General features: G+C 41.2%; 1 protein-coding gene across 7 annotated transcripts in view; it reads left to right on the top strand.

Moving 5' to 3' along the window:
• Positions 1-19,692, top strand: part of DOCK3 (dedicator of cytokinesis 3) — a 185,393-nt gene that overhangs the window by 75,549 nt on the left and 90,152 nt on the right. For all 7 annotated transcript variants that reach the window (XM_066326884.1, XM_066326888.1, XM_066326885.1 and 4 more), the window contains exons 8-10: positions 953-994; positions 4,199-4,353; positions 17,794-17,875. In XM_066326884.1, the coding sequence (XP_066182981.1) occupies positions 953-994; positions 4,199-4,353; positions 17,794-17,875 (279 nt within the window). The remainder of the gene's footprint in view (positions 1-952; positions 995-4,198; positions 4,354-17,793; positions 17,876-19,692) is intronic.

The raw sequence follows: 19,692 nt of genomic DNA on the forward strand, positions 1-19,692 counted from the left end.
TCACCTCCTTTGAAGCCTTGTTTTCATTGATCCGCTGATCGTGATACAGTGTGTAAGTGTTTTGTCAGAATAAGATATTGGGTTTGTAATAGAAGGAGAGAGATGGGGCAAATGAAGAGGATGTTTAATAATGTGTGGTAGTGTCAATGTTAATATTTCAGTTTAAAATGCTAATGTTAAGATGATGTGCAGTGAAAGGCATGGCAGAATCATTAATGTTTTTTTTAAAGCTCCCTGAAACCTTTTCAATTTAGATTAGTATTTAAATCTCACTTTGGAGATTACATGGTTTCAGTGAGTCTTGCAGTCCATTTTCTGATTATAACATCTCCTCCTAGCATAAAAGGCTTTAAATACAGCATCATCCTCTGAGATTTTTGACATGTAGCTCTTTATACTGATTCTTCTTTATAGGTGTTGTGCAGCTGAAAGTGTAGAAGAGTCCTTAACCAATTTTCAGGATTTCATTTTCTTATTAGAACAAAAAGTTTTAACGACATTTAAAATCCATCTTTCTTTCTAGATGCCTGTGTTTTTTAACAAATGCACCTTTTCCAAGACAGCATAGCAGGAGATGAGGATTAGCGGTGAGATATCTTCCCATTTAGCAAGAGAAGACAGAGATTATCCAGAATAATGAAATTTTCCAACACTATAATAGCATTTCTTTTTGAAATTCTACCCAACTTGTGACAGCCATTCACTTTAAAAGCTAAGGTAAATACTTCCTGTAAATTCAAGTAGTTAGGTAAAGAAGCAGCTTAAGTGAGGAAAGCCTTTAGGAAAGCAAGTGGTCTTGTGAGTGGTGATACACTGTGAAAAAAGGCATGAAAAGTTGGTAATCATTTTGAAAGTCATATTTTAGAATTACTGTTCTAATGCTTCATAAATATAATGTAAATATTTCTTACTTTCACAAAGGTTTAAATTTTACTGTTTTGTATCTCCACAGCATTTGTCAAGTAGACACAGTGTCCAGCAGAGCACATCACAGGTAAATACTATCCATATTTGAATTTTTTGTTGTCTTTAAATTCTTAGTAATGGAGGTAAAGGTATGATGAGATTACTGAGTAAGTCCTTACCCATAGAACACTTCCTCAGAAGAGTCCCATGTGTTTAAATCACTAAGGTCCTGCTTCAAATTCCATTTAAGTCTCTTTTCCTGAGCTCGTAACTGTTGTTCTTAAAAGATAAAATTGTGTAGTGAGATCAAAAGCCTCACTCTGCCCGTGTGACTCCTCTCTCTACCTGCCATCACGTGGCTTTGTGGCTTCTGTTCCACACATCCTTTTTGTACTAATATGATCCAGTCCTGGTCATGGAATGTGGCTTTGATCTTTACTGAGATCTGTGCTTCCACAGGTACCTGCCTTTACAGAATAACGATTTCCTTGGATTTAATTTAAAATCCAGAATAACATTCCTTTTAAACCAGTACAAATCTGAATTCTAAGTCTGGAAATTTTAAGATTTTTTTTGTTAGAATCTACCTGTCCATGCATTCAGAGGTGATGAGCTTAATGAACTTAGGATATCCATGCAACCTGTTTATTAAGGTCAGCATGAATGGATGTTAAAGGGTTGTAAAAACTGAAAGCATACATTTACTTACACTCTTTTTTTTTTTGGCCATCCCAGCATTCACTGCTGTAAATGGGTTGATATGTTGAGTCAAAATGTAAACCTTTCTACTACTTGACTTGATTGGTTGCTCATGTTATCAACCCTTGTTAAGTTTTTTTATACCTGTAGGACAAACTGGCCTGTTAAGCCTGATTCCAAGTCATGGATTGTTTTTCAGTGGAAAATGCCCTTAAGATGAAGTCCAAGTGTTCCCCCAGCACTGCCAAGCCCACCATGAAACTGTCCCTGAGTACCACATCTGCACATACTTTAAATCTCCACCGCTTCCTGTTCCGATGCTTGACAACCTTTTCAGTGAAGAATTTTTCCCTAATATCCAATCTAAATCTCGCTGACACAACCTGAGACCATTTTCTCTTATCCTGTTGCTTGTTCCTTGAGAGAAGAGACCAACCCCCACCTGGAAACACCTTGAACTGCCTTTCAAGGAGTTGCACAGGGCAATAAGGTCCCTCCTGAGTCTCTTCTTCTCCAGGCTGAGCCCCCCTCCCGCTCCCTCAGCTGCTCCTCCTCAGACTTGTGCTCCAGACCCTTCCCCAGCTCCGTTCCCCTCCCTGGAGAGGCTTCATCACTGTCGTGGTTTAGCATTCGCCAAATTTCATTTATCAACTGGGAGATAGGACTTTGGGAGAAAAAGGCAAAACAGGCACAACTTAAAGCTAAAAAACACATAGATTTTATTAATATACGCTAAAGAAAAAGAGAGGAAAAAAAATTGAGGCATTCTGAGACATTCAAACATCTTCCCCCTCCCCCGCCCCCCCTCCAAACTGTTCACTTTCCCACTCACCACAGAGAGAAAACCATGATTTTCAGTCAGCCACCACCATCTAAACACGATCCTACATCACCTTGGGACAGGAGCCTCTCTAGGGTTATGGAGAACACGCCACAAGAAAAGGTCTGGTGACTTTCACAGATCCGCAGCCGCCCGGAATTTTTGCAGATTCTGTGCAGTCTTACCCATATAACAGTTTTCCAAGCTGTTTATGGGCTTCCACAGGTTTGGGGTATCATTTTAAGGATGCTTTTCCAGTACAAAACAGGGATTCTCTTCCGTCTCTAAATTCACTTCTATCTCAAAAGAAAAAGAGACCTCCTTATTCTTTCCCAGGAGCCAGGGACATATTCTAATCAAAATTCTTAATTAAAACCCATGTATATCAATACACACAACCCTTTGTCTAGAACTTGCATTCCCCCAAGCAGCATTAGGATATTACCAAAACAGTCCATTTCCCCCATAATTCACATCTAGAGAAGTTCACTCAGAAACGTCCACTTCCTCCATCCCATCTTCCAATAGTCTTTCTCAGTTCTTTCACTGACTTTGTTTCAATGCTGTCTCTCTACATTTCAAATCACTGTCTTCCGTGGAGCAGGGAAAAGGGTTCAAGTCTTTGCCCAGAGTTTTTCTCTCCAGCGGACTCCTGAAACTTCAAGGCCACAGGTGACGGGAGGAGGAAGGGAGAGAGACAGAGCACAAGCTCAGGAACGCTGATGGACGAAACCTCCTCCACCCCTGGTCAGATCTAAAGCCACTCAAACCTGGATCAGCTCCCTGGAGCTCTGGAGAAAAGTTCTTAAAAAGTCTCTCCTCCTTCGGACCAGAGGCTCTGGCAACCAAGGCCCAGAGCAGGGCCACCGTGGTCCTGGCGCAGGGCCAGACTGCTGGTCTGCACTCCTCCTCCTCCTCTCCCCACCGGAGGGGCCAGGAGGGGACAGAGGGGACACGGCCAGCCCTGGCCGCTGTCCCACAGGCAGGGCTAACCTCGAGGCCCAGCCCAAACCCCGACTCACGAGATGGTGCTACCTTTCTGGTGGCCGGAAAAGAAGGGAGCCAAAGTCAGCAGAACTTGTGATTTAAGATTGTTTCCAGAGGTGTAGAAACACTCCCATTTGTCAGCCAATCACAATTCATGCCAGAACTTCCTTTAAAAAAGCTTCACACTTGTGCTAAACCACCACATCACCTCAGTTCTTCCTTGGAGTGAGGGGCTCAAACCGCAGGATTCAAGGTGTGGCTTCAGCTGTGCCCAGTACAGGGGGACAGTCACTGCCCTCATCCTAATGGCCGCATAAAAGGCCTCTGTAAGTGAATTTGCTCAAAAGAAAGAATGTAACAAATATTACTAAAAATGCCTTGAAGTCCACCTGCTTTGAATAGAAATCATCAGGAACCAGCTCAATACCATCTTATAATTCATTTTCAGTATCAGAATCAAGGCAAAATTTGAGAAATAGGATTGAATTGGTTTACTTGATAAGATCAGATTTCCAATGCATAAACCATTTGTTTTATATCTCCTTGGTTATCACAGTTTCATCGATCTATTCAAATTAGAAGCATTAAAAATAGAGGCAGAAGGCTTAATCTAGCACCTATCTCTGAGGCAGAATATATTTGAGATTAAACTTTTCTTTGATGGCGAGATGAGAGCAGGATGTCAGTTAAAATGGTCCAGTCGGTTGGGTGTCCTCTATTTAGAAGCATTTATGGAAATGTACAGAATATATGGAAGTGCCAATGGTTCTCCCTGGTTTGAATCAGGTGGACACGATCCGTCAGCGGCACGGGGAAGCCTGTCGGATGCCAGTGCCTCATCACTTCTTTCTCAGCCTGAAGAGCTTCACCTACAACACCATTGGAGAGGACACAGACGTCTTCTTCTCTTTGTATGATGTGCGGGAAGGCAAGCAGATCAGGTAGGATCATGTCAAATTGCTAAAAAGCTTCCTAGGAAAAGAGTTGTGAGCAGAACAAATACGTTGGCGATACACACGTGGTGGTGTTCTTGTGGCCCAGCTGGAAAGACAGAGCTGGTAAATCATGAGTTGCTGGCCCTGCAATCCTTATGTGGAAATATCAGAAGAACTGGTCTTTGCATAGGAAATTTAGTGAAGCATTAAAGGCACAGAAAGGTTGGATTTTTTAGTTTTCTGATTTTGCCTCCAGACATTACTGAAGGTCTGCTATCTTCCTCCCTAGGGCTGTTGGTTAAGAAGCACAAATAATCACAGGGCCAGGCTGTGGGGCTGGTTTGAGAAGAGGCTGCTGTTTGCCTCTGACTCTCCTGACCTCCAGCCTTCCAGGCCTGTCACAAAATAGCTTTTTCTCATCACTGTATTGCTATCAACATAAACTCTTGAACAACCCTATGTCTGTGCTCTCAGTTTATTGAAATAATTTGTAGCAGTGTTAGCAAACATGAGATGGGCTGGCCTTTTCTCTTACAAACGTGTTTGGAAATGTCAGAGTTTGTAGAAGAGCATTGCAGCATTTATTTTTTGTCTTGGAAGTTTTGCAAATGCAGCTTGGTCTGATCTGACCATGTTTGTGGGGTGTTCTGAGTTTTGGTAAAAGCATATCCTGACAGCCACTTGCTGCCCTAGTCAAAACTCTCCTAGTTTTCAGCAATTAGATTCAGATTTGTTTCCAAGTGAGGGAAGAGCCACAGATTGTTCTTTCCTCTCTTTGGAAGAAAGCTCGGAGTAAGTGGGAACAGTTTTGTGTTTCTTCAGAGTACATCCCATTGAAAATTGGTCTGTATTAGAAAGCTCTGATGACTTGATGGGATTCCCTCATATCCAGCTTAACCCTCCCCTGGCAGAGCTCAGCCCTTCCCTGCTGTCCCTGGGCACAGAGAGCAGAGACGGGTCCTCTTCCCTGCCCCTCAGGAGGATGCTGAAGGGCCCAGTGAGGTCTCCCCTCAGTCTCCTCCAGGCTGAACAGACCAAGGGCCCTCAGCTGCTCCTCTCAACGCTTCCCCTCCAGACCCTTCCCATATTTGCAGCTCCTTGGACACTCCAGTTGATGTGGTTTAGGATGTGCCTGTGATTTCTCTCTTGAGAGAAAGACCAGAAAATAACTGTTGAGAGGGGAAGGTGAAAATGGAAAACCAAACCAAAAAAATACACCCAACTAGTTCCTTTTGCAAAGCAGTAAAATATTAAATAATTCAGATGAGAAAAGCTGCCTGGAAGAGGAAGGGGGCAGGTGTACAGATGCTGTTGCCAGCAGAAATTGCTTTGAAAGGAGATGAATTGTCTTGGGCTGCAGTTTGTATGTAAACACTGAGTGGACAGCCTTAAAGAAAGGGTTTTGCCAGTGATTAAAAAAGAAAAGAAATTATAGTTTTAATGAGAAAAAGCACAAAGAGTGGTTCAGGCAAATTTAAATGTATATGGTAATGCATTTTTCTGCAAACAGTTCTTGTTATTACTTAGCTCCTTGCATTAAGCATTAGTGATCTGTTGTAGTGAAAACAGCATAATTTTTACATTTTCTGACATCCCAAAGAGTGCTGGGGAAGAAATGTGTAATGAGGCTGTGCTCTGTTTTGGAGAAGAAACCAGAAAGTAGACAAACACATTGCTACAAATTTAGAATGATGTTTTTATACTGACTTTAAGACATTTTCTTTCCTCTTGGGAAATAGTACATTAAGGTAAAAAAAACCCAAGCAAGGCTTCTGCGCGCTGCACTCTAAATGAAATGGAAAAATTGACTTCTGAAATGGTTTGGAGGTTGATAAATTTCTTACCCAAGCAGCTCTTACCCAAGCACACTGGAGGCTGAGTGGCTTTCAGCATTACTGCTTCGGACATGTGCTAGATTACAAACCTCCCTGAACCTGCTGGTGCCTATTTCCCAGGGAGGTTAAGTGAAGAATTGCTCGAAGTTCCAGTGTTTTTCAAGGGCAGAGGTAACAGCGTGCGCCAAGTGTGTATCAGCAATCAGAAGGTTGGAGCAGCAGCTAAACTACCATTTGAATGGTTCCCAGGTCTGAACACAAAAATGTTCCTGTGTTTAATGGTTGTCAGCAAAGAAGGAGCAGACAAAGGTTGACAGTGGGGAGCTGTGGATAGCAAGAATAACAACACTGCCATCAGAGGGGTCAGACCTAGAGGTAAACACAAGGAAGAAGTTACTTTAGTCTGACAGAAATATAAAAACCAATACTTGTAAGTAAATAGAACTTGAAGGCTCAGACAAAAAGGGATTAAAGTTTGTCTGTTTTTATGCATTTGGGATTTCTTTTTTTTCTTGCATACAAAAGCCACTAGTCTAGCAACTTTGTGACTCATCTTTAACACCTCAGTTTGTTTGCTGAATGGAAGTTACTGGAAAATGATGTGATAATTGATCCAGTTTGGATTATAGCCAATGATTATACCCTATTGTGAGGTATACCTTGGGATGAATGATCATGGAATGATCAAGTTGAGAGTAACATCCAAAAGGCAGCAACCAAAATGTTACTGTAAAGATGATAAACTCAGTAATGAGGGTGTCAATAAAGATCAAACAGAAATAGGTAAACTGATATGGAGAAAAGACTTTTGAGAGTTGTCAGTTTCTGAATGATACTGTTGAAGAGCACGAAAGCAAATTGTTTCAGTATGAAGGAAAGATTAAATATATGGGAAGAACAGAAAGTCTGTATCATATTCTGTGGTGAAATGGACTCGGGATGGCAGTATGAAAAAGGACAAATGAAATTGCACAAACAAGGATGGAAATAGACAGAAACTTGTAGAAAAAATACAACTAGCAAAGGGCATCAAAAGAAAAAAAAAAGAAGAAGAAGAATTCTATAATGCTTTGCCAGCAAAAAAACCTTTTTTTTTACAAAATCAAGAAATAACTGAACAAATTAGAGGGGACATAAGCCATGAGCAGATGTTTCCAGGATAGCCGGAGTATTTAATGGCTGTTTTGCCTCAATCTTCCAAAGAAGGTCAGCTGCAATCTGATGACAAATGCAAAAAGTTGTGGAACAAATAAACTACTTGTTAGCACTAAGAAGCTAACAAGAGGATCAGTAAAAGTCAACATAGATTTCTCAAGCACAAATCATATCAGAGCCAACTAATTTTGTTTGGTTATATGGAAATGCATCTCTTGCCTCAACAGAAGAGAAGTATTAAACTTGATACCATAAAGAGATACAGGCTGGATGAAACTGCTCTAAAGGAGATGGAACCTGGTAGACAAAGGGATGCAGTGTGTTATTTGTGCTAGAAAGATGCAACAAATAAGAGATATATTTACTTTTTTGACATTTTAGCATGATTTTGATGTGTGAAAATAAATTCAGTAAAGCAGTGAGGTTTAGATACCTGTGTAATAACTGCTTTTTTCTGGGAAATGTATGGCATTATGCATAGCTTTAAAAAATTACACATTCAGGAGTATGATAGCAGGGGTTTATTTCTTAAAATAAGCTTAGTAAGTCCACTAACTATCATAGAATCCCAGAATGGTTTGGGTTGGAAGGGATCTTAAAGGCCATCTCATTCCAACCCCCCACCATGGGCAGGGACACCTTCTGCTATGCCAGGGTGCTCCAAGCCCTGTCCAGCCTGGCCTTGAACACTCCCAGGGATTCAGGGGCAGCCACAGCTTCTCTGAGCACCCTGTGCCAGGGCTCCCCACCCTCCCAGGGGAGAATTCATGCCTGCTGTCTCATCTAAACCCACTGTCACTGTGAGGCCATTCCCCCTTGTCCTCTCACTCCAGCCCTTGTAAAGAGTCTCTCCCCATCTTTCCTGTGGTCTCCCTTCAGGTTCCAGAAGGGGCAACTAGGTTACTCTGAAGCCTTCTCTTTTCCAGGCTGAATCATCCCAATTTTCTCAGCCTTTTGAGTATGAAAAGGATAAATAAATTTCCATCGTATTTTTTCTTGATAAAGTTTATGTTTAAACATGTGAATGTATTTCTTTCTGCCTGCATCTTCAACCAGTTACCCTATTTTACACACCACTGGCATTTAAAATTTTCTTGTCATCTAGAAATATCCTTGATTATGGAGAGTGAACGGACCAAAAGAGAAACTCTGATATGATTGAATTTGAAGATCTGGGGGCCTAAGCAGTAATTATGCATGGAGAATGGTGTTGTGCATATTTCTGCTGGTAACTCCTCCACCTACCTCCTCCTCCTCCTCACTGAGCCTTTGCCATTCCCATTATAGCAACGACCTCCTCGTGACTGGGGGACTGGGAGATGTGCTGAGAGCCCATGGTGGTGCTGATGGGAGTGACTGAGGAAGTCTGTGTGGGCATTTCTCCTACAGAAAGTGTTCAAACCTTTTGTTGAGAGACCAAGTGTTCTCTGCAGTGTTGGTTTTAAATGTCTGCCACGTCTTTGGGGTGAGACAGGATTGCAGCCACTGCAACGCAGGCTAGGGGTTTGGTTGGGAAACATCTGTGTCAGTGTTAAAATTTAAAAGCAGTAGCCAAAATGAGAAAAAACATAAGCTTACTCTTTAGAGCTCTTGCTAATAAGGGTACGGAAAGATGTTTTTTGTGGAAATGTTCTCAGCCTGTGGGTGGATGATGAGGAGAATGTGAGCAGTACAGTCTGTCCTAAGTCTTGTGTTAAGGATTTAGCACCATTGACAAAGCAGTGCTCGGCAGAGAAACATGGTTTGGAAACATAATTATGGACTGAAAAAACGCTCTGGGTCTACAGCAGGATAGTTGGATTCAGCTGCTCAAAAGTCATCTGACATAAAATCATCTGCCTCTGTTTTTCAAGGCTGAGTCAAAAAATGTTCAGAGGCAATGTTTGGCTGTTAGTACTGCTCTGCAGTGGGGTTTGGTGGTAACTACACAGGTAATGGAGATAATGATTTCCCATTTGTAACTCACCTCTGCATCTTTGGACACTTTCCAACCAAATTATTTTCTGTGTAAGCAGTTCAGGGTACTAAAGGTGTAAAAATATTAGAGAACATAATTTTCAATTTAAATATGTCCCTGTAAACAAATAAACTTCCGGGGCATGACCCCTCTGGGTTTGGTTTAACCAGTGTATGTTAGGTGTTTTCTCCAGTTGCTACTCACTTGTACGAGCTGGTCCTGTAGAAGTCACAATACTGCACTTGAGTGGCAAGGGGGAGCTATAAAAAGGAAATGTTTGTGTCAGTGTTTAGGTAGAGCAGAATGAAATGCACCTTTTGGAAACACTGGATTTAGAAATGATGAATTTGTAGGGGATTTGATTTTCAGTCTTTCTGTAGTAGGAGTTTTTGAGACACAGTATTCCCAATTCAGACGTCAGAATACAAATCTGTACCAAGCTGCTGAAGGTTACCTTGACAAATTTGACAGGAATCCCTCATCTCTGTTTGTATTTGATGATGGCCATTAGCTCCATGGTTCTCATCATCATTTAGTCATGGGATTTTTTTTGACTTTTAAACTGTCAATAGGAATGTAGATCAGCTTCTAAAAAATGTTAGCAGGAACAGTGTAGCTAAAATTACATTGCGCTTACACATGCCATCTTGAATAATTTTCCTGTAGCACTTGCTAATGCAGACAGTTACTGCTCTCAAGAGCTTCCATTTCAAACACTGAGCCAACTTGTGAAACGCAATGGCAAATTTCCCACAAGTCCTGTCTGAGAAGGGGTTTGAGTCCTCCCAGAGCTCTGATGTGCAGGATCAGCATCCTTGCTGCAGGAACACCTGTACAGAGCAGCCCTACCTGCCCAAACCAGGGCTGCAGACCTTGTACACGTTCTGGGCACCAGACTCTGCTTGGGCAGAGGGAGGTTTGGCAGCTGGCAGTGGAGAGAGGGGAGCAGGTGAAATAAAAATGAGGAAGATTGGCATTAATAAGGTCAGAAAAATGAAAGAAGGGTCACTGGGTAGATAAATATGGTTGAAGTTGAATAGCTGAAAGAGAAATTGTTAATTAATGTGGAAGGATCTGCAGGAAAAACTGTGTCAAACCAGTCTGACTGCATTCTCTTCCATGATATGGGACTGACCTGAAGATCCTTTTTCTGTATTGTTTCTCTCTCAGGTAATGGCTCTGGGAGTGCTGGGACAATGTGTGGGCATTTATCCCCTGTTAATTGCTTCAAATATTATCAAGTTCCTTTATTGCCAGTTGCTATGTAAGGAAGCAGACAATTATATTTTACTTATATTGTGCAATATGCACTAAATTTTCCTTTTGTTACATTTTTAATAGCATAACTATTTTAAAATAGAAAAGTTATTTCATTCACTGTCAGTATAATGATTTGTCTGCTGGGAAAAAATAACTTTGTATCACTCTGAATTTTTTTCTTTAATATTCAGAAATTTTTCCCAGGGATTAACCTTACCAACTAATGAGTTCTTTCTTCTGCTTAGTCATGAAAAAAAACCCATCTTTCAATTTTTACCTGTCTTTTAGCCATGTGATCTGTTAGGATAGCTAATCCTCCATCAGCTCCTCCTGTGCTTTGGTTTGGTGTGGCTTTAGTATTTCAAGGGAAGTATTTTTCTGAGTTTTCTGCAATAGGTAATTCATAGCAATAGTAATGGTAGCAGCAGGACTTTTTCATCGTGCTCAAGGTGGACTTCCTCAAAACCTCAGCAAACATTAGGGAATATTGCTACCCAGAGCCATGGCCTTGTCCTGGTCACTGCAGTGACCATGGAAAATCTGTGTGTCTCTGAAGTCTGCTGCCCACATACTGCAATAAAAGCTGTTCTGCTAGAATATAAAACTTCTGAAAAACACAAGTTTTGTCATCACTGAAAACAAAACCTGTGGAGTATTTTATAAGGTTTTTTTGTGGGTAGATCTTTAGAAAAGGACATTGGAGGAGTGATGCATTTTCATTTTCTCTATTGGTTGCTTCAGCTGATTTCCATTTCTGGGGTCTCTCTCTGGAATCTGCATTTGCTTGGATTTCCTATTTATCCTGTCTTGTTAATAGTGTATGCAAAAGAAATTCCTACTATCTGGATTTGTATATGCAAGTTGCTGTAAGAGGTGTAAGTGGTGTTATTAGAGATGTTAATTCTTTTCTATAGCATTACTGTCTTTCATAGTTCTTATGGAACTATTAATAGGTAGCTATTCCAAAGCAGGAGCTTTTACAAATATCCTTTTTATTTTGTATCTCTCACCACCACCCTCCTCCTTCCCCTACAAGTGGGGGCTTTTTCACTTTGAGATCAAATATGATATACTAATAGGCAGGAATGTAGAGTTTTCTGCAGGGCTGTTTTGATTTTTAAGTTGTTAACAGGGAGAAATCAATGAGTTGCAGACATTGGAGCTTCTTCCCTTTTCCTGCTTAGGAGGAGTGACAATGTTGTGGACACACACAGCTGGAAGGAATTCTGCTCACTTGAGGGGCAGCAGGGAAATCTGTGCTGTTTAAATGTCTAAGTGAGCTCAGAGAAAACACTTCCAAGTCATTTTCTGTCTGTAGGAAGGTCTAGTGTATGGAATCCTCTCGTTAGGCTTGAGCTCTTCCTGTGGCAAAATTCCTCCTCAAAAGCCAGTTCTGTGTCCCTGACAGAAATTGTCATGTGTGAAGCTCTTGTGGAGCAAGAATTAAATGTGGCAGCTGCTGTATCAAACCTCAGAACCATTAGCTTCTCCCAGGGTAGAGCTGGTGATAAAATCCTTACTCTACAAAATACTGGTAAGCCAAAATTAGAAGTCTTCCCTGCAAAGCTTCTCTCACCTGCCACCTGGCAGGTCACTGTGCCTTGCCTTCCATTAGTTAAAATCACCGGTACTGTGGGATCACACTGGATGACTGAAGTCTCCCTCTCTCTCTCTCTGTTTTTTTGGTTTTGGTTTTTTAAAATAGAAACCTTCTCTAATTGTCAGAATTCCTTTCAGAAACAAAAATATGTACGCTTCATGATGGAAATAACAGAAAAATCCTCTGTTATTTGACACGTGATGGTGTCAAATATTCAAGTGCTGTAGAGTCATAAGAAGCCAAGGAGAATGTAATTGGTGCTTAGCTCCCTTTCCCCTGCAAGCCTCAGTAACACTTTAACATTGTGGTGGTTTTCCCTTGAATGTGGTAAGAGAAATGACAGGTAGTTATTTTCACTATTTTCTGTTTCCATGGAAACCCAGTGTTTGCAGTAACAGTCTTACTGTAAGCTCTGTAATCCTCCCCAAGGGCTTCTCACCGATGTGGTAATTTAATAATTCATGAGCATTAAGCCTGAATTTGCTGGGAAGCAAACTGTGTTGCTTGGAGCTGTTTTCTCAGGGCCAGATTAATTTCCCTCACAGATTTGGTGCTCTTTTCTCTAAGATGTCTTTATAAAATACACTCCATAAACCAAAGCAGTGTACTGTGCCTCAGTTGTTTGTGAAAGCGGGGCTATTGCAGAGCTGCTGGATAAGACAGCTCAGGAAAGAACTCCCCTGCCTCCCCTCAGTAAAAGAAAAGGGGAAAAACCAAACACATTCCGAGCACTCATCTGAAAAGGAAGATTTTTAAATAGTCCATGAGTCAGTGTTGAGACAGTGAGCAAACTGAAAGTTCAGCTCCTGTCTCCGGGGCCCGGCAGTAACCACTGTCAGTGATGGATTACTCAAACATTGCTGGGATCTGGGAGATGCTCCTGGTTTACACTGGAAGTGGGAATTGAGTTCTTCACAGACACGGGTCCTTTCTGTACATACACTCTGGCTTCCTATGGCACTCACACTGAGAATGGAGACTGGTTCTCTGGAGCTCTGGGAGATTTTGTTATTAGGTCAGTCTTACAGCAGCTGTAAGGACCTAGATTTTTTTTCCTAGAAGATGAGCAAAAATTAGCAACTCTGAAAAATAATGCTGAACAGAAAATAAACTTGAAAAGCTTTTTCAGAGGATACTCCTACTGCTTAAATCATCTTTCAAGAGTAAACCCCATTATTTTTCACAATGAGAAATTACTAAAATGTCAATATAAGGGCGTGCTTTCTTCATGAACATCAGAGTGCTGATGAAATAAAGTTCAGAAGGCCTGAAGTGAGGCTTTTTTCCTTTTTAGAAAGTTCCTACAGGGTGTTCTCAAAAGCATCAGGCTGCAGTGCTGTCCTGATGTGACCGTTTCAGTCACTGACTGTGGTAATGTTCTTGCAGTTGACAAACTCAAGAGATTTGGACAAATTTACAAATGCCAAGGGAATGAAAATAAAAGTCTATTTTTTTCTTGGGTTAAGTTGTGCGAGCAAATATGAGAAGCCTCATGTGGTTATGATTGACTGTATTGCAGAGTGCAGCACAAATGGAAAGCCAGGGCAGTAGAGCCCAGTTTTCCCTCAGCCTCCAAATAGGATGGTGGGGAGCAGTAATTGCTTTCTGGGAAACTGGCTAATGCTGCTGTCCTGGGGCCTTAGAACTTCTGCTCTGCTGGGTCAGGGCACTTCTTCTTTGGTACAGGAACAGCTTCTCAAGTTAAACCATGCAAACATTAGCTTGTCCAAACTGTGAGGTTTTGAGACCGTAGTTCAATTTTCTCTCCCTTTCCCACACCAAGCCTCAGGGAGCTTTTTCATGGTGTTTCTCTCCTAACTTAATTCCTGTTTTGGAACAAGCTCCTTTTTTTGCAGCCTTTTTAAGAAAATGCTTTGATCCCATATCAGTAATTCCTAACGTAATTCCATTCATCTGGGCAACATACTGTCCTTATAGAACTTGTACACACAGGGACAGGAAGGAATGCAGTGTTTGATGGCACTGATGAAGTAAACTGCCCAAAATGTGGTCTTGCATAGCAAGACTGAGATATTTTGAAGAGTGACCAGCCCATCCCAAGCTCTCTGCTGGATGGCCGGTGTGGAGCTGGTGGTTGAGATTTATTTGGGACAAAATATGGTGCTTTTATAGGAGCATCTTCAAATGTTTATGGTACTCATATGTCAGCTCAAATGTTACTCTAGAGTTATTGCCAGATATGTTAACATTCTTGAAAGAAGAGATTAGAGATTTTTCAGGGACAGAGGTGGGGGAGAAATTAAGTGGTATCATGCTTGTAATTTATTTTCTAACCAGTAGGACTGAAAGGAAATTAATGTCCTGGCCAAGCAAGTGTTTGTAGCTTATTCCTGCAAACTTCTGGCTTCTGTGCCAGCATTTTTAGATTTTTGTTCCTGAGTATTTTGCATGCAGGTAAGGTTTTAGATGATACTAAAAGTGTCAGAAACATAGGGAGACACCAAGTTGTTGTATGATCTTTTCCACTACCACATTACCCCTTTCCCTGAGCACTTCTATGTGTGTCATGGACCAGTACATATTTTTAAAATAACCTGTGTTCTTAGAAGGGATTGGCACCATGCTAAATTTTAAATACCCAATTAAATACAGCTTTTGAAAAAGGACTAAGGTATTTTTAATAATATTGGGGGTTTTCAGCGTTCCCCCAGTTTCCTCTGGAAATAAGAAGCACTGTGGAAAATAAGAAAAATTAGGGAGCATTTATGCTTTTTCCCTTTCAGTGGCACATTGGAATGGAGTGGGTGAAGAGATTTTGTTTCTGGGAGAAATAGCTGCTGGAGCATTATTTGGAGCAAGAAAAGGGTATAAGATGTGAAGTTTCTGCCCAAGGAGAATGAAACCCTGATTTGCTGCAGTCCCTGCTTCAGAAAATGAATGTCCTATACTTTGTTAAAGAATTATTTTAGTCCATGTTCTTTTTCACCAGTCTCCAATTCAAACAGAAAATTGATCTGCAGCCTCTGCAGACCTCCACATCTTTGGCATTATGCATCTATTAATGCTGTACCTACATTCCCAAATTGATGCTTAGTCAGGATTTTTGCCTTGAAACACCCCCCAGTGATGAAACAAGGGGCTCACCAGTCCAAGCTCTTTTCCAGCCCTTTGTTTTTGTTGTCATCTTCACACATTGTGCAAAGAACATCACAAACAAACCTCAACAACAAAAACTCCCTGTGGGCACAGCGCCACTCCTGCTCACCCAACAGGAAATTTTGTCCCTGCTTGCCCCCTTTTTCATACTGAAAATGTAACATCCAAAACCATTGATGGCTTCTTTCCTTTCTGCAGAGTTCAGTATGGTCGAGCTTTTTAGTCACTTTGGGGAAGCCAAGAAGGGAGACACTACACTCCTTTCATTTTTCCTCCTTTTCAATGAATGAACAAGAAGCTGTTTGACTTTGCTTGTTGGAGCAGTGGTTCTTATATTTGAGTAGCTGTAGCAGTTATTAATCATGAGAGTGATTGGAAACCCTGGCTTAGTGCTGCACAAGAGGTGGTTTCACTATGATGTGAATTAGCACAGGAGGAGATGCTGTAATTAGAGTGATTGGAGCTTACTTATAGCATATAGGAGCAAGAGGAATAAATAAGCTTTTGTTTAAGATAATGCTTCTGATGTGGCATGTCTTAAGTCTGAGCTCAGCAGGGTGAAATGATAATTTTTTCTCTGCTTTCATGTGTTTATCTCAAATTTTCTGCTAAAGAACTGATTTTGGTATATATTCAGAATAGCTGAAAACTTTTATTGGGTTGTTGGTTTTGGTTGTGGCTATTTAGTGGGTTTTTTTTGTTTTGGGGAACAGTAGGATCAAACATGTCAGTACGTCCCATGCTTCATTTCCACCACATTTGACAGGTATAACTACGGGGGGTTTAATTAATTTCCACGTGGAGTTTATTCAGATTTGATATTTCAGTCTTACTAAACTGGAATTAATGTTGCCTAGATTCTGTGCATGCTCTGGTCCTTGTGCAGAAGAAAAGCTTGAGGAAAAGACACGCTGGAGACTCAAATTTTCCAAGGACAAAGCTCATAAAAGAAGAAATTAGGATGCTGAATTCCCATTAAGTTTCTTGACCCTAAATGTGTATATTTTTGTCTAAAAACAGACCTGCAGTGATAGACGGAGGCAGTGGATTTTCAGGTCATTGGAAACAGAGTTATTCTTCCAGATTTGCTTTGGCAAATAAATAAATTTATAGTTGTAAAATGGGAAGCAGCTGAATTACTACTTCACAATGTGGGTCACCAATGTAAAAAGGTTCCAATCCTATTCCAGGGACCATTCCAGGGATCCTGAGGGTATCAGCACCAGTGAGACCTTAGAATAGCAGAATAATAGTAAACTCTTCTTGATCAGTTGTAATATCAAAGGTTAGAGGAATGCTGGAGATGAGAAAAAGCCCCACAGGTTTAGGAGAAGTGATGTGCAAGGAAAAGAGGGAGAAATGGAGCTGGCTCAGCCCTTTGGGGTGGCCTCTTGGCACTGCTGCCCTGTCACTCTGCCTCCTGTCTGTGGATCTCCTCTGGCCAAATTCCTCTTCCTGTTCCACAGTTCTCAAGTGCTGCCATTGACTCAAAGTCCCTTCAATTATTAATTCACACAAGCTCAAGAGGACTCAAGGGAGGACTGGAACTTAAAGGAGGGAATGTAAAGGTTGTTACTGCAGACGTGCTGGAATAAGGGGATGGTCATCAATAGGCAGGTGAAAGAGGTGGTGCCTGCTTCGTTCTTGAAAAGCACTGGAAGAAGGGGCAGGAACCAGATTTTCTCCATGGCTTTAACAAGAAAAAGATGAATTGCAAATTTTAAAAGATTTCCACTTATTAATGGAGGAAAGCCTTGCCAAAAGACCATCAAATGAATCTCCAGAATATCCCTTTCTGGATGCGTTAAAAGCACACTGATAACAGAGCTTTTGTTAATGAATGGAATCCATGCAGACAGCTCAGCTCAAAGACTTGTCAGCTCCTTCCCTGCCATTGTCCAAGGGCAGTCTGCACAGGATTTTGTGGCACACAGTATTGCATTCAGCTCCTGTATGAAAATGAAATGCTCATTAGAGCTGCAATAATAATTTAAAAAGCCCTTAAAAACAGTTTTGAAAGTTCAAGACTACATCTTACTGGGAATGTAAAATACAATGTGTAACATTGATTTATATATTAGGTAGATAGAGGTAGCTATGAAGATGTAATGTTGTACTGTGACTGTCAGTGTAATATTGTGAAGTTCTAGTATTGTCCTGCTCTCCACTTAACACATCACAAAATTCTTACTGAAAGAATGGATTTTACCTTGTCATTAAAGCATCTGGTAAAATGTTCTTGACTTACTGACATCTCAAAAGAATCATCAAATATCTGTTTCTTATGGATTTCTTTGTGGCATTTCAGCAGTCTCTGAGGTTATAAGCATTGGTAGCAAATTAATTAAAATTATAACTACTCCATGTGATTTTATATAAACCAGTGAATACTGTTTTATAGACTTTGGAATTATAGCGACCACTGCATCTTTTTTTTTAATAAAACCCAAATGTACCTGTATTTTTCTGCTGAAGTGTGTACAGGAAAAGCTCATATTTTTTTACCATTGTTTGTTTTTCAGTGAGAGGTTCATGGTGAGGTTAAACAAGAATGGAGGGCCCAGGAATCCAGAGAAGATCGATCGAATGTGTGCACTTTTCACAGTACGTGTCTGTTTCCTTTCTTCTTCCCGGACAGGAGTGGGCTTGGAGGTTTCTGGAGGGGAAGGAAACTCAGTTCTTCCTCTCAAGAGAAATAGTTTCTAAGCTTTGTTAATGGTTTTGACTGAATGTTAACATAGAAAGTGAATGTACTTCTAAATTATTTTTATGGCAAAGTGAATATTCCAAAGTATTTGCATTTGTTCTTGCAGATAGTGTGAAATTTCGAATATTTTCATTGGATGTGCTGTGCTCTTAGACAGCAGAGCATAGAAAAGGCTGTGATGGCCTGCACATAAAACAAGGCACTTTTTTCTGAATGAGGATCAGACAAGTGTTATCCCTTACCCTGTCCCTACATGCCCTAGTCAGAAATCCCCTCTGCGCTGGTCTTAAGTTGTATTTAAAATTCCCTTAGCATCAAGTGTCAGACTGGCATTTTATCTGCTACTTCTTCTCAGAAAGAATACGAAGATTTAGAGGCACTGAAACTTAACAGCTCCTCTCAGAATAACTGTAAGGAATCTCAGGTCCCAAGTGTGATAATCGCTTTCCATCGTGACCCACCTTTAGTTAGCGCAGATGCTGGAAGCTCTGTAGCAGAAGGTTTTTTACCTTCAGTAAAGAAGAAAGATGGCAGAGCTTTGGTTCTGGCAGTGACTGTCTCTGAGGTCAGGTGGGGCTGGACCCTGAACAGGCATGGTCCCAGCACTGTTCCCTTCTCTCCCTTAGGAAGACAGCAGAATTCCCCCTCTTAGGGATCAGAGCAGATCCAGCTGTAGAGGTGCTGAGCTCTGTCTCCATCTGGGTCTAGGAGATGCAGTCCAAAAGTAGCACTGAGCTGGATGCTGACATAAGTAGAGTCCTGGTTTAGGTACCATCTGTGCTGCCAGCTGATTAAACATCAGCAGGGGTGGCAGTGTCACTCCAGAGATGGGAACTCAAACCCAGAGTCTGGCCCTGCTGAGGGAAGCTGGGCAGGGGTTAAGGTTCAGCACTGTGTGTGAGTCAGGTGAAAGGCAGGGGTGCAGCACTGGGAGCTGTCCTAAGGAATATTCCCAAAAGGCAGCACACACTTTGTATCAGCTTTCTGGCCTCTGAGGTTCATCAGTTTGGAAAAGATTTTCGGCCTCCGACTTCCCACCCCTCACTGATGCAACACAACTTGGGGTCATGGAACAAGTGTCGCTTTCTCTCTGTGTGGGGTGCACAGTGTGAAACAGTTTTGCTCTGGTGGTCTGCAAACCAGCCCTTACACCCTTTAAAAAGTAATGATAAATTACAATCAGGGCCATAACCTAGTTCCAGGAGAGACCTGCTGCATATTCTGAGCAGGGCCAGCCCTGGGATTGCAGATGTTTGCCAGTGCAGCCCCAGTCCTGACCACAGATAGCTCCTGAGCTCCTTTCCTATCACTGTGCAAAAGCACAAAAGGTCCTGCAGTCTCAGCTCACACTCCATCACTGGCTGGTGAAGGTGCTCAGACTCTCACTCATCTGCTACAGAATGTGTACCCTACATAACAAGAATTATGATGAATGTATACCATACATAACAGGAATTATAATTGGAAAAATCTGTGCAAAAAAATCACACACTTCTAAAACAGTGTTTTTCATCAGTGTGTTCAAAGAACTTTCCAGTGTGTCATAGAAGAGCAATAAATATTTGCTTTTTTGGATAACCATTTTTTCTGCAGTGGTAGTATCTTATTGCAATTTCTTAATTATGAAATACTTTTAAGATAAGATAGTTCTGTGATTTTTCAGGTCTGCTCCCAAGCTTGTGTTCATCTTGACTTTAAATCTATTTATTTAATT

The sequence above is a fragment of the Sylvia atricapilla genome, chromosome 11 (assembly GCF_009819655.1).
Source record: "Sylvia atricapilla isolate bSylAtr1 chromosome 11, bSylAtr1.pri, whole genome shotgun sequence".
Taxonomy (NCBI): Eukaryota; Metazoa; Chordata; class Aves; order Passeriformes; family Sylviidae; genus Sylvia; species Sylvia atricapilla.